The sequence below is a fragment of the Falco biarmicus genome, chromosome 5, assembly GCF_023638135.1.
Source record: "Falco biarmicus isolate bFalBia1 chromosome 5, bFalBia1.pri, whole genome shotgun sequence".
NCBI lineage: Eukaryota > Metazoa > Chordata > Aves > Falconiformes > Falconidae > Falco > Falco biarmicus.
This window is the reverse complement of record NC_079292.1, coordinates 86105238-86121047: the sequence shown is the minus strand read 5'-3', so window position 1 is coordinate 86121047 and position 15810 is coordinate 86105238. Positions and strand designations below refer to the sequence as shown.

The following is a 15810-nucleotide window of genomic DNA, read 5'->3' as shown; positions in this document are numbered from 1 at the left end:
GGTCCCAACCATGGGGGTCCTGGACCTGCTGTAGTTGCCATAAGTTTTCATAGAAAACCCAGAATAAACAAACTCATGTCTGCAATTTCAATTGTTCTGTCTCCCCCTGCGGCCATATGGCTTACATTTCTTTCTTTTTTGCTTGGTTGCTTGTAAAAATGGTGATATGATACCCTGGCTGAATGACTTAGGAAAATACCAGGAAAAAAAAAAAAAAAAGTAGTAAAAATTGCAACAATCAGCCATACTGGCTCCATGCCCCAAGTCAGACATTTCCCCCCCATCCCTGGTACACATACCATACAAATTACAAGACGACTCTTACAAGCGGTTAACAACTGCCCTGGCTGAGGCACCACCACACCCAGTTTTGATTTTATCAACCTCTAAACCAGCAAACAAATACTCTGAGAAAACAGATTCCCATCCGAGGTTTTCATGTGTCTGAGGAATTCTGGGGAGCAACCTCAACCAACTCCCCTTCCAGAGAAGCCAGGAAGCATTTTTGCAGCAAGGTAAGAAGCTAGGATGGCATAGGTGAAAGCAGTGATATAAGAAATCTCTCAGACTCAGTGCGAGAAAATACTTTTTTTTTTAATTTAAAAAAATAATCAGAAATTATACTTAATTAAGAAACCTCTGCCTATGCGCTCCACCTTTCCAGTTCACTGAACCATCTCACCAACACCTCAAAATGTAACAACTGTCTGCAAGGGTGTATTTTGTGGTCTGACTGGGATTTATGCTAGACTGAAATATTTAACATCTTTATCAATGGCCTGGAAGAAAGCAGAGTATCACTGATAAACTTCACAGATGACATGAGGGCTGAGGGAAGGGTAAATAATGACATGGGAGAGGGCACTGGTACAGGGTGACCTGATCATTTGGCAGCAGGGGGCAAGCAAACATGCCTTTCAATAAGGTCATCTATGAGCTCATTCACTTAAGAGCAAAGAGTGGAGGCTATATATATATATATATACCTGACATAAAACTTTATCCTGGGAAGCACAAAATGAAAAGGACAAATGGGTCATGGTGGATTACCAACCGCCAAGATGGTGCTGTGGCAAAAAAACCCCAACTTTCCTGCAACCTTAGACGGATAAACAGAGAAATCACAAGGACAAAAGAGCTGCTGCAATCACATGTCTAGTTTTGACGTGTTGATAAAGTAGAGAGACACCTGAAAAGGGACATGAAAATCACCGAGCAATGAAAAAACCTCTCCCAGTGAAATATCACAGAAATTCAGTCAACTTAATTTACTGAAGAGAGAGCTAAGGGGTTGCAAGACCATAAAATACATGTAATAGCAATAGGGAACCAAAAAATGAGTAATACTTTTTTCAGTATACCTGGCAAAACGATCAGAAGTAGAAAACATTAACAGAAAAAATTACCTAAACCATCTGTATTCTAAGCCATGGAATAAGCAGAATTGGAACCATTTACTGTAAATTGTAGTGAATTACTTAACACTGGCAAGTCTATAGTTTTTTCTCCTACAAGAGATAATCTCATAAAAATTAGAATAAATTCTAGAAAAATTTTGCAGCCATTGCTACTTCCATTATTGAATTAGACTATAGTGGCCTCTTCTTTATAATCTGTGCTGATCAATATGATGTGTGCAGCTGCTCAAAAACAAACAGAGGGAAGGCATGTGTTTTCATTTTATTTATTTATTTTCCAATATTCTCTACAGATTTCACTTGGTTTGGTTGTTCTGGTTTTCTTCCTGGAAAAAAAATACCCCTCCATATAACCAGAGTAACCCAACAAAAATGTTACAAAACGAATGCACAGAGTCATTCATTGACAGCACCTATCTTTTTTCATTTTCTTTTCACACCTCCTCAGTGTGCCTCAGCAGAACCACCGGTTGATCAGTTCAGCTACAGAACAGGATCATTTGGAAAGGTTTTCAAAGTAAAAGTTTGCCTTTCTGTGCAAAAATGGTGGCAGTTTGCACATGAAAGCATGAAGGCAACAATGCATACGGCTATAGCTTAAAAACTGTTCCTGCTTCTTGCAAAAGTGAAGTTTCTTCTATAGCAGACCTGGATCATGTGCATTAGTTAGTACCTCTAACAGAAGTTCTCAGGAACTGACAGAGTTTAACATCAGCGCTGCAAACAAATCAAACAAACAAAACCCTAACATTTTGCAAGAAATGTGTCATACAAAATTTTTGTCATTGTAGCTCTCACAGTTTAAGAAAATAAGTAAACATTTGTAGGAGGTGGCACCATCTGTATTAAATGAAGTTGATACAGGATGAGAAACAAGAAATGTAAAACCTTCATATATCACATTTGCTTCAGGAATTATTGATTCAGACTTGAAAAAGGTCTTCAAGAGTCTGCCTATTTGTTCCAATACTACTAGTTAATTTACTACAATATATTGCCTCTTGCAACAAGTACTCCCTTTGTAATACTAAAAAGGGCAGTTTTAGTTTTGCTATTTCAAGCACCATCTATAAGCATTTCCCATAGCCAGAATGAACAAAAAATCCCATGGATTTCCCTCAGACCTCTTTATACAGTCTCCCTGGTTTTATTTCTACCTTCTGTATTTTTCTATCTGTGGCAAAGAACACAGCAGGCTAAGAAAACTCTACCCTAATTATAATTTTCAGAGAGAAGACCTTCTGATGTGCTTCTTTCAAATATGATAAACAGCACAGGTTCACTTTAGTGATACCCACTTGTTCTCTAAGTCAGTGGTCTCCAAATCTTTTTATCCATGCACCCAATCAGTAAAATTTTTTTCAGCATGCACTCCTAATACATGGATTTTTTATTAGAATTATACACATGTACTACTGTACTAATATATTACGTACATTATAAAACATAGTAAAAAAGATTAAAAACAATGAGATAAAGAGGAAATAAACACCATTTAAAAATATGTATTAAGTGTACAAAAAATGCTTTCTTCCCGCACTGCACTTTGTAGACCACTGCTCTCAATATGAAACTACTTCAACCTACCCCAATGCATTGTCTCAGTGCCCCCAGTTTTACCTGAATCAGTTCTACCCTCTCCTCTTTGTTCAGGGGTGAAACTTCTCTTGGTTAGCATTTATCTGCTTACCTCTGAGCCTGCCTTCACCTAGGTTACAGCATAGTAGGGCAGTTTCAGCCAATTTGGTGGGTATTTTTTGTGATTTTTTTAATTAGGTCTGCAAATTTGCATTCCTTACAGAAAGTTTTTAAAACTCAATCATTCAGAAACCTCTACAGTTTCTTTTACAGCCAAATTAACCTCTGTTCCTTCTCAGCATTTATCATAACTAATAATTTACAGATATATAGATAATCTAGATGTCTGTGCCTACGTAAAGGCAAATGTACAAGTTGGCATAACCCCACATTTAAATTATCAGTAAAACAGAGAATGTAAAAAAATCTGAAACAAGCCCAAACCCACACCTCGCTACCAGGAATGCTTCAATTGCAGAAATTTGTAAGGGGGTGTGCGCGCGTGTGTGTAACAAGCTAAATCAACAACTCTGCATACTTCCTGTGCAGATAGTTCTGCTGTACATCTCTGATTTTGCCACAAAATTAGAAGGCTACCATAATACATGTACCACAAGCATTACAGAACTGTGAACAAAGGCACAAAATCTTTTCCCTTGCTACTGTTGGAAATACCTCAGCATTTCCTACTGGGAAGATTTAAGGAATGGTACAAACACTGACATGACAAACGCCACAAGCACGTTTGAGAAAGGCAGGACCATCAGAGAAGCATACGGTCTAAAGCAGGAGTGGCCAAATACACGGCCACAATTACAGCATCTGTCATCAGCACGTGGTTACAAAAGCTTTAGGTTCATGCTCAGAAAATTTTGTTCAGGAAAAGGGCTTACATGTATGTGGCAAGGAGGAGGAAAGTGCTGTGCAGATCTGGGAGGGGGTTGACTAGAAGGTACAGGCTGTCCTCCTGTTGACAAAACATCTCACCGTATCTCTTGGATCTTAGCAAATGATCACGTGCTGAGCTTTCTGGACTATCTGTGCAGAAGTGTTACGAGGGGAATTCCCATGTACTCAGTATTTTTGAGAGCTTGGCTCTACCTGAGGGAAATGAGCTCTGGGAAGAGTAAGACCTTACGTGACACCCTAAGTAAATCAATACCACACAGAAAACCCACAAGGCTTAGAGACTACGGACAAATATGCCTGCTGCTGCTGCGCTCACATAATTACAGATCACTTTATTATTCATGACAATGCTACATATTATCTTTGCAAATCTTTTGTCCAGATAAGGAAGTCACATTTGTAATATGCCAACACACAGTGATATCCACAGGTCTATTCAGAGCATTCAAGAAATACACAGCAAATTCAAGAGAACAGATTTGATTCCTGTTGGAAAAGGTTTACCATCTACTTTTTTTTATTTTAGTAAGTAGAGTTATTAAACTACAGGGAGACAACAAAGTGAGAGACCACAAACTCAAGAATATATGGACATAGGCTTATCTTTACAGTTCCATTAAGCTTTTAAAAAAGTTACTCACTTTTTTGTCTGCTCTGGGATGGGAAGAGGGAGTGAATTTCAAGGATGCAGTATGCAGTAGTGTGAGATGGTGGGAGAGATGTTTGTGCCTGATTTCTTGTAAGCTGTTAGGATCTAAGTGCAGAGTAAAATAACAATTAGGTTCATCTTTGCAAGACAGGCAGTACTATTATGCCACAGACCGTAGGGTTCAGCTGATCTACTCTAGTACTGACAGAAAGAGAATGCCTCTAGTGCTTCTTCAGTGCTTCAGAAACACTGAAACATATTCCTTGAAGCAGAAATAAGCAAAGATGACACAAAACTCACCTCTGCACTGAAGCCATCAAAAGTAATTTCTCTAAACTGTAAGATACTTGGGCATTTTTACAGAACTTGAGCTGAAAAATAGGTGTATCTTTTGTAATCTTTGGATGGTGAGAAGATGATTCTTAGCCTGTGCTTTCTTACAGGTTCACACTTGTGCCTGTGGCGTACAAATCCCAATGTCCTCAAACCAACCTGATCATTTCTGGTCTTTTCAAGGTTTTCTGAATTTAGAAAGCCAATGTTCTAGTGAATTTGTGTGTTACCAGTTATCATAACTTGAGTCTTGTGCGCTCTTCTTTAAATCTCAGCTTCTTACTATGGCATTAAATCTTAGTTTCTATCACAGTAATTACCATAAGTTCCTAGCCCCTGTGATTTCAGAAAAAAAGATAACTTGAAGGCAGAGAAACCAGAAAACAAGCAAAAGAGATCCCACATTTAACCATTTTCTTAAAGGAAAAAGAAACCCAACAAAAAACACCTGTGCTTTTTAAGACTCTTCTGAGCACATGACACAATTTCTGACTGCTTGGGTTGTCATGTAACAGCACAACATAGTGTGCCACTCAAAAGTGCAGGTCTGCTCTGTTTAGCTGCAACTGGTTTATGTAAAGACATATATATACAGGAGGGCTACTTTCTCCCACTGGAGTCAGTCAAATGCCTCACAATCTAAATCAGCCAGAACTTCACGAACATTTGAGGGATTCTCCATGAGAAGCACAGAGAATCACAGAGAATGCTGAGAAACCTCTTTTTTCAGAGTTTGTAATGGCTGAATTACATTCACTGAGGTAATTATATCCTTATACATTCCATGAAAAATACTCACTAATGCCCTACTGATAGAAGGCAGTTGTGTATTACTAGTTCTTTATTAGACATCAGAATATCTACACAAGAGAGAGTGCCCACCTAAATATCCCTTGGTCCAGCAACCAGTTGTTTAATAGCAGCTGGCTCTTCTACCAGGTACCTGCTGCACAGGAGCACATAACCTGAGCACTGGCACAGTGCGTCTGTGTGCACCCAGATTGCACCGGAGGGATTAATTTGCTGTCCATGCAATCCGGAGTTGGTCTTTGCATGTGGAGACATACACAGATGGGATCTATCTGCCCAGGGCTCGAGCACACTCCAGTAAGCAATCTGCTTAAAGCTTCGAGAATCCTGAAGATGTGCCTGGTCTGTGAACATGTGGGTGGGAGGAAGCAGAAGGAGAAAATTAATTTATCTGCAGAAGAGAGGAAGGATGATGAAGACCAGTAGTAGAGGTTTCAAATCAGTATGCACTGACAAAGCTGTAATGAATTCAGTCGTTTAAAAAACGAGAATTTTCATTCAATTTATGCAATGCTGAAGAGGCTCTCTGTAAGGTAAGCCACAGCTGCAGCAATAATGATACTGCAAATGAAAGATGAAGGAAATCAGTTTTTTAAGAGAAGCGAGCATTGCAGATAACAATGGCTCAAGAGCCATGCAGGCTGCACAGTCAGAAGGAGAAGGAACAAACCACTCTCTGGAGACCAGGACTGTGGCCGATAAGGAAGCCTGTGCGGAGATGGGAATATGACACACTGGAAATATGTCCTCTAAGTTTCCAATACATTCACAGAGCTGGGTGTGGGTAGTCCGGGGCTAGGGGAACTGGAGGGGCTGCAGGGCAGGAGGGGGGCCGTGGCAGAGCAGTGGAAAGCCTGGGACTGCTACAGAACAACTAACTACAAGGCATAATAGAGATGGTAGTTTTAAATGTTTTCCCCTAAATATTTTCGTGAGAGGATTACTCTCAACAGAAAACAATCATAAATGGACAAAGAAAGTACAAACCTCCAAGCCTCAGAAAAGTTGAGCCTGCCCCAAAAAGCAATTTATACAAAATGTTTTGAGTAAAGATAAAGAATGTGGCACATGAATTCACCGTTCTCTGATTTTTTCTGAGCTGGTACAATCTCGAATCTCTGCAAACTAGCAATATCCTGTCCCAAAAAGTTCAGAATCTTGAAAACTGCCTTCCCTTCCCCCAAAATAAAACCAAAACCCAAACCTGGTTTGCTTATAGGCAAATGCAAAATGAAGATAAAATCAGTAAAGCTAAAACTGATACAAAAAAAAAGAAGCAAGTGTTTATTCTGAAGACAGGTTTTTGACTAATCAAGAGACTCCTGTTGCTAGTCCACTGCCTGTGCGATTGGCTAAAAGCGTACAAATCACCCCCCCAAAACCACTTTTCTCCTCCCTCTCTCCACTCCTTCCTGCTCACTTGCTTTAACGTTCTTAAAGAAGACCTTGAGGGGAAGGGTAGGGGGATCTCAGAGTCTTCCTCAGAGCAGGGATGAGGACAGCTTGGCCAGAAATGGAACTCACCCAGCTTTCGCCTGTGACTTCAGTCACTTTCAGCTATGACTACTACTACGATGACAACTGCCAGTATCAGCACCTGGAACATATGTCTACTTTCCTCCCTGTCCTTTACACTGCTGTGTTCCTGGTGGGCATTGTTGGCAACTCCATCTTGATACTAGCCTTGGTCTTCAAGCAACGGATCCAGAGGCTGATCGACGTCTTTATCATCAACCTCGCTGCATCTGACTTCATCTTCCTCATCACGCTGCCATTCTGGGTGGACAAGGAGGCATCGGACGGGAACTGGAGGGTAGGATCTTTCCTGTGTAAAGCTAGTTCCTATGTCATCTCAGTCAACATGTACTGCAGCATCCTCCTCCTCACTTGTATGAGCGCTGACCGATACCTTGCTATCATGCATCCCTCTATTGCTAGACGGGTCAGAACAAGATCTTATTCCAGTGGACTCTGCATCTGTGTCTGGTTATTATCCTGCTGCTTAGGGATGCCAACTCTTTTGTCCAGAGAACTGAAGAAGCACCATGGAAAGACTTACTGCACCGACAAAGCCATAACAGAAGCCAAGCAGATCATGTCACTGATGCTTTTAATCCTGGCCTTCTTCTTTCCACTGTTGAGTATCTTAACCTTTTACTGCTCCATCACCAAGAGACTCTGTGTGCATTATCAGAGAGCTGGGAAACATGATAAGAAACTGAGAAAATCCATCAAGATAGTCTTCATTGTAGTGGCAGCTTTTGTTATATCCTGGGTTCCCTTCAATCTTTTCAAGCTCATGGCCATCCTTTTGGGACTCCTGAAGCAGCCTGACTGTTTTCTTGACATGGTTGCCCAGCTGGGCATGAAGGTGAGCAGCCCTTTCGCTTTTGCCAATAGCTGTGCCAACCCTTTCATTTACTATTGCTTTGACAACTACATCCGCAGAGCCATGCTCCGGTGCCTGTGCCCCCGGGTGAAAATCAGCAGTAGCAGCAACAACTCTGATACTCTGGACACTCGTCTGAGCCACTCCTTATCCAATTTTGGTGTGGGGGAGTATGCCAGTAGGAAGAGGAAGCGCTCTGTGTCCCTCTAACTAGGACCCAGAACTGCAGAGGAAGGAATCTCTCCAAAGATGGCAGGAAAAAAAAATAAAGACACTGAAAAGAAGCAACAAGAGACAGAGGTGCAAGTGCAGCCAGCACTTCAGGTGGGAGGAACGCTACTTCCCTTTAAATGCAGATAGATGGAATAGGAAACCTTAACCACAGAATTAAGGTTCACAATGATCGCTGTGTCACTGCATGATGTAAATCTGAAACCATTGCACGGAGAAAGATCCACAAATGCTTACACCAGAACCCAGTCGAAGTGCTACAAACTACAGAGAAGAATCATGTGATTCAGTCAAAGTTGCGTCCAGACAACCTTTGAACCTCAATGTATGTAGGTTTTTACTCTGCACAGAGCAACAAAAACAACACAACAGAAGTGTTTCTTCTCTTAGTTCCTAGCTTACCCATGAACGTGTCACAATGTCCTCAAACCAACCTGACCACTTCTGGTTTTTTCAAGGTTTTCTGAATTTAGAAAGCCAATGTTCTAGTAAATTTGTGTGTTACCAGTTATCATAACTTGAGTCTTGTGCGCTCTTCTTTAAATCTCAGCTTCTTACTATGGCATTAAATCTTAGTTTCTATCACAGTAATTACCATAAGTTCCTAGCCCCTGTGATTTCAGAAAAAAAGATAACTTGAAGGCAGAGAAACCAGAAAACAAGCAAAAGAGATCCCACATTTAACTGTTTTCTTAAAGGAAAAAGAAACCCAACAAAAAAACACTTGTGCTTTTTAAGACTCTTCTGAGCACATGACACAATTTCTGACTGCTTGGGTTGTTATATAATAGTACAACATAGTGTGCCACTCAAAAGTGCAGGTCTGCTCTGTTTAGCTGCAACTGGTTTATGTAAAGACATATATATACAGGAGGGCTACTTTCTCCCACTCGAGTCAGTCAAATGCCTCACAATCTAAATCAGCCAGAACTTCACAAACATTTGAGGGATTCTCCATGAGAAGCACAGAGAATCACAGAGAATGCTGCGAAAACTTGGGTGCAGGGATGCTCATGGAAAAGGAATTTAAAAGGACCAATGTTTTAGTTCATTTACATGGCTGAACTCTGTAAATAAAACAGTGCTCATTCTTATCCACCAACCTTTGGGAAATGCAGAGGTCTTGCATTTAATATGCTGTGGGGAAGATAACACTTGCCCAACCGCTTTCAAGTGTGACGGCAAATGAGGTGGGGAAACAGTGAAATCTCAGTGTTTTTAACGGCTGCAGTACTTCCCAGATTTACAAGCTGAACAAATGTGGAGCAAGAAGTTAAGCAGCTCATCAGAAATCTGGTACAGGACTTTTATAAAGCTGACTACATGTATTTTATTAAATCTTTCATATCCTTCTAAATGCCAGTCATTGATAGAAATGTTTGCTTAAAAGAAAGAAACCAGGGTACAATGTTTTTAAGTGCACAGTTAAAAGAAATATTAAACCACCAACAGGACTGGAATACTGTGGCTGTGTTGCAGTTATCTCATATTCTGTTGTCCCTCTTAAATGTTTAGCCTAATATAATACTGCTTGTCATAAACATAATAAATCAGTATCATAAAGCATCCAGGATGTGTAATGTGACTAAGTCAGAAGACTGTTAGAAACTCTCCTTTCACATTTCCTGATTTTTAATTTTTTCCTCTCTCTTCTCTTTTGCACTTAGCCTTTGAAGCTTTTGAACTAGCTTTCACAAAACCCACAAAGGTGGTGACTAGAGGCAGAAGTCATCACTAAGTGATAAAACAAAATACACGGAAACAAATTGTGAATTGCAGTAAGTAAAAAGATTTTTAACAATAAATAAAATATTTTTAAGGCTACTTAACAGCCCTGTAAGATAAAAAAAATTCAACGCTACCAACAAAAGAAAAGAGTCAGGAAATACATATCTCTGAGCTGACTTTTTAAGAAGTAAAATAAGATAGTAACAACTGGCATGCAAATTATTATACTTTCTCACACACACACACACCCCCACACCCCTTATTATACAACAAACCCTGTATCATTTTACTGGGCAGCAGTGTTTCAAATTAAGTTTTAAGAGTTTGGTCCTGTGTTCCCTTCTCCCATCTTTTCCAGGGAAGGAATAACCTGGCACACAAGTCTGTACTGTAACTGACAGAGGGAAAAGTCTCTCATAAACAAAAAGCCTTGCAGCAATAGTCCCTGCATCATTTTGATCACCATCGAAAAGACTTTTACGTTTCATTGAAGCTACGAATTGTCTTCTAGGCAATCAGATGCAGATCACTGCTGGAATAACAGTGAGGCATTTTACAGATCTATGAAAAGTTACTTTTATTCTAGTTAGGGAGTGCACTAAGAAAAAGGAGTTGCTGCTCCCTACCTAAGAAGAGGACACAGTGAATTCTAGGGCGAATGGCTACACCCATGCAGACCTGTTAAAAGGCTTCAAAGGGAGGACACCTATACCAGCTAATGTAATTCATGAAAAACGGAGAGAAATAAATGGGCAAAAAGCCTGAAGACTCAACTACTGTCCTGACAGCAGGGGAAGAAATTGTAAACTGAACAGTGGAAGAAGTATTCCTCTGATGTAAATGCAGCACTGTATCTTTTCACACCTCTGTATTTTCTAAAGATCTGTAAATGGGGATGATTATTTTGGATGTTACAAATAAATCCTGGTACTTGCATTTTTTATTAAACTTTGCTGTCATGCCATTTAATGTAGGCAGCGAAACAAAAACATACCTCACCCAAGGGCAGTGCAAACCTAGAAAGCTAGGCATGGCCGTCTTGCCCAACTCGCCAGCCAGTTCCCTACCGTACCCACAGGCTAACAGAGCAAGCCCTCATCGGAGCAGGGGGAAAGCTGGCACTACAGGGTCAGTGGAGGCAAAAGTGTCCTTCAGCAATTGCTGGTGACACTGTGTACTCTCTGGCACACAGTAAGATACTGGGATAGGTGCCTGGGCTACAAGGGGGGCATCCCAGAGACACAGACTAGTTTTTTACTCTCCCCTCCCTTCACTGAATGCATTTTTTTTCCTCCCCCACTACCTTTTCTAAAAGATTTTGTTTTTCTTCCTCCATGTGACAGCCTTTTCTCCCCTCATCTAACAGCCAAACTTCTTTTTCAGGCTTACAAACGCATGAAGAGCACCAACTGTGTTTTCAGACTTTTCAGTGTTTGAAAATCAGGACAGTGTCAGTTCAAATTTTAATCTTACTTGCAGCGACCCTGAAAAACTACTGTCTCAGTAGTGTCTTCTCAATCTCTTATCCTCGCTCTACCTTTACTAGTACAGAACAAAAGACTTTTTTAATTAAAAAAAGCCTAAGACTTGCACTTCAATTAACCTATGATTTTTATCACTGAAAAAAATTACATCTTTCTAAGTCAGACTCATTCCTTATTTCCTGAACCCCCCCCCCCCCCAAAAGCAGAACAGTATCTTTGGAATATAATCATTCTACAAGAGTTGAAATAATTTTAAGCTAGGGCAGACTGTTTTTTGTTGGTTTTTTTTTTTTTTTTTAATACTTCAAAATACTAGATCAAATTGGAATGGTAAAGGAAATCTACCAAGATCTCCTTCCGTTGCATAAAGCTTTAGTACTGGAAAAAAACCCCAAACTTGCTAAATATTGCCAGGCTTGAAGAGAATCTCATATAAATGCCACAGCAAATGCTCCATATGAGCAAACTTACTTCTGGAATTTTAACTATTCCATGTTAATACTAATTATTTGTTTGTTAGTACTAGTACAGCTTAGTATATTACCAAAATTATTGTGATTTTAAGTATTTAACCTGGTAGACTTGAGTAATGTAGCAGGATGCCTATTTAAACCATATTAAAAGAACTTAGTAACTGTAAAGTGGTTTGCTACGTGAAATGAAAATGGTGCAATTCTGATAGGACACCTGCCAAAGATCTTGATAAGTAATTTGAACTGGTTTTTTTTTCCCTCACTTTTATTATTTAAAAATAAATCTGATATGATTGCAGCTAAGAAATATAGTTGTGGTTTTGGGGGTTTTTTTTGTAATCTAACTTCTCAATTTATTGTCATGAAAAGGTAGCAAAGCATTACTAGAAAATCTTTCAGCAGATCTGGATGGGAACATTCATCTGCCCATCCCACAAACTTTTTCATGATTTCAGAGATGCTTTTGTACTGCCTTGGAATGAAATCAAGACCTTTTGAAGTTTTTCATGAAAACGACTATACCACCAGCACTACCTCCAACAATCTAGAGGTCAGTACACTTTCCTGAGATGTGCACGATCAAAACTGAAGCGCCTCTGCTTCTTGATATAAATGAGGGCCTGGTTAGATGCATCTCCTCATCTCCATTTTGGCTTCAATGAATCAGCATTTTTGAGAAATAAAGTACTTCATCTCAACACAAAGAAAAATTGTACCCAGATGTGATGCTTACTTAAACGGGCAAAGAATTTTTTCAACCTTCATTTCAGCACCAGATGTGCTAACACTGACAACTGCACTGCTGCTAAATGGTACTTAGAGTTGCAGAGGACTGAGAAGAAAGTCACACAGGGAATAGCTTCAGATCCAAAATGAGCAGGGCCAGGTTACTGCCCTCAAACACCTAAGACAAGTGGTGTAGTCACTGCACTGGACTGACTCTCCCCAAGTACTGCAGTAAAGGTTGGCTCTTGGAAGCTAAGACGAAAGTGTCCACTGACTAAGGTGCATCAAGATTTTATCTGCAGCTTCTTGTCCTGGCTCTGTCACACTGGTGGCATGAAAAGCCCCTCACAGCGTGTCTGTGCCGCACGTTTCAAATATGCTGAATTACAGTAAGAACATTTGCTGACTGTGCAAAGATGTTGCAATGATACATTTCTTGACTGCTGTGCAAGAACAGTAAGATGGTTGACAAAAGAAGAGGGTTTTTTAGGTGCTTGTAAGGCATACAGTACCAAGAGATGTCAGCTTATGGGTGGGGACGCTTACATGCACTTTTAACAGTTACACACTACTGGAATACTGAGTTGTTATCCCTGTATGATCACTTACATCCATGACGCCAACATGGGACTTGTGAGTAGATTTGCAAGCTGTGAGCACAAATCATTACATGTCCCAAAATTTCTAACTGAAACAGTAGAACTTGATGATCTGAAAGGTCTTTTCCAACCTAAACAATTTCATGACTCTAGGATTCTTCTCTTGTTTAAAGGGCTTCACTCAGTTGAGGAGCACATTTCATGGCAAGTGAAGACTAGGAAGCAGGGACCACAAATAGCCTAAAGACAATCCTGCAATGGGAAATCCATCCACCCAGGCTATTTACCAAGTATGTCAGTGTTCTGTGTGTCATCAGAGAAAGGGAGATCAGTTCATGAATAGGAACAAAGAAGGAGCTACCTAAACTCATAACTGATGGAAATATGCACTGACTATGCATTAAATGGACTCAAGAAGTAATTACGATGCTACCAAATGTCACACAGAGGTGACTGGGTACTCTAGAAAACCAGAGAAAACCCATATTATCTCGTATCACATTTTAATGCAATACCACAAAGCCTGCAATTTGTGCACTCTAGGTTTCAGTAACAACCCGAGCACTTGCCCAGTTTGCAGATGTGGGTGTTCAGTATCCTGCTGGAGTCTTGCTGAAGGTGACACAGTACTCCACTCTCAGTAAAAGCCAGAGAGAGTCTGGCCCCAAACATCTAGGCAGCTAAGACCGGAGTCTGTAATAAAGTAAAAGAATGCAAAATATGGGAGATGAGAAAGCAAGTGGATTGGAAACCAACAGCTTTCAAGAAGAAAGGCAGCCTTCCACATGTGACTCAGTAAAAAAGTTCTGCCAAAGGCCAGGCTGCTTGCGTTGATGCTTCTTTTTAAATATAAAATGGTTTCTAGATTTTATTTTCCCAATTCACCTCTCCTATGCTTTTGTAACAGACTGCAGCAGCTTTGGAAATAGATGCTATGTGTTGTGGTTTGAGAGCACGCAACATCATCAGTATCAATCATCTAAATAATACATTGTGACCAAAATACATATTTTCAAACTTCAAAACAGTTTCTATATTAGTAAGAGAGCTAATTCTTAGTCAGAAGCTCCCACTAAGTCTAGTTAGTGAATATATTTCCTCTACTGTTTACTTTTCACATTTTCTAGAGCACATGGGATTTTACAAGAGGCATCTCAACAACAAATCCCAGAAGAGACCAGTGTTTCTCTTGAAATTTGGGCTGCATTTTGCTGCTTTGAGGACTAGAGTTGGGCACAGGGCAGGTACGGTAAGAATCTGCATTCAAAGAAAATGCTTCCCATAAAGTGATTACTAAATTCAGAGGCTTTAATTTATAAATGCCCAGATTCAGTTCCTTGGCAAAGCACTGATTTCCAGAAAGGGCTGAATAGTCACTTTCTAAACAGCAGGTCCTTCAAAAATAAATGAATTAGGTAATACCAGGAAGTAACTGGATGCATCCAAAAGTCAATAGTAAATTCTGGAAAAAACCCCACCTCTGTCTTCTACTGTGCAATGGAGATCCCAGAGTCGGATGCCCTCTTTCTTTCTAAACTGATAAAACCAGTTAGTATGAATACAGAAGAACAACTGTTCCCCAAAGGATGCCCTTTTACCCTCAATTTGAGGCAAAGAAAACCAGACTGTGAAACTGTGTGGCACTCTGCTCAGTTAGAGAATGAAACTTGGTCAGTGGTTTTTAAATTAATCCAAATTTTCAATCTAGCTTTAAAATTGGTACGCAAAACAACCAGAAAATCGGACTTAAAATGCAATGAGCAGTTTTTTCCGCTGAGGAACACCATGTATAAATAAACACACAACAAATATTTGCCCTGTACAGTAACATGCACCTGACTTGACCACTCACTTGATTTCCCTCTATGCACTGTCTAAACACCTGTGTGACCACACCACCCATTTCCCCTGTCACCCACTCCTTACCCTCCCTCCTCTGGGAACCACAGAAACATCTACCGATGCCTCACACACACAAAAACATTCAAACCATTACAAAAAGATTAAAAAAAAAAAGGGGGGGGGGGAGGTGTGTATTTGGTTTTGCATAGCTTTGAGTCTTTGAATCTGTGGGAGTTACTCATCATGGGTACTATCATGCCACCGAAGGAAATGTTGCAGGTATGAGTAGAAGCTTGATAGCTTTCAAGAAACACATATATGTATATAAACTTCCGCTCTCAAGCGGTGCTCAGAAGCAAAGAAAGGGCAGACAAATGCACTGAAAAGTGCAATGGCCTGCCCAAGATCTCACAGCAGCTCAGCTGTAGATAAGGTGCCAGATATTCTGATTTCTAGTCAAAGAACATGGTACTTCAGACCACTTAGGAACACTCAAGTAATTGAAAAGCCCTTGTGTGGTTATCTTGCCAGGAGAGAGAAAAAGGCTTAGGGAAAAATAAAGAGACTAAAAATGAGGGGAGATCTGGAGAGCACACCCCTCCCTTTTTTTTTTTTTGTTGTTTGGTTTCTTTTTGCAAGCA

The 15810-nt window shown here is 40.1% G+C and overlaps 1 protein-coding gene across 2 annotated transcripts; it reads left to right on the top strand.

Moving 5' to 3' along the window:
- The first annotated feature begins 5024 nt into the window (after positions 1-5024).
- GPR15 (G protein-coupled receptor 15) lies at positions 5025-11654 on the top strand. 2 transcript variants are annotated; one of them, XM_056340379.1, is made up of 2 exons: positions 5025-8068; positions 8146-11654. In XM_056340379.1, exons 1-2 carry the CDS (start codon positions 7190-7192, stop codon positions 8188-8190), a joined length of 924 nt encoding a protein of 307 aa, XP_056196354.1. In that variant the 5' UTR covers positions 5025-7189; the 3' UTR covers positions 8191-11654. The 2 variants fall into 2 exon arrangements, with proteins under 2 accessions (XP_056196354.1, XP_056196353.1); XM_056340378.1 differs by having other exon boundaries at positions 5025-11652.
- Positions 11655-15810: the final 4156 nt, after the last annotated feature.

Excerpts from the sequence above, each read along its gene's own strand:
- GPR15 (XM_056340378.1), top strand. The coding sequence starts at position 7,190 with ATGAGGACAGCTTGGCCAGAAATGGAACTCACCCAGCTTTCGCCTGTG.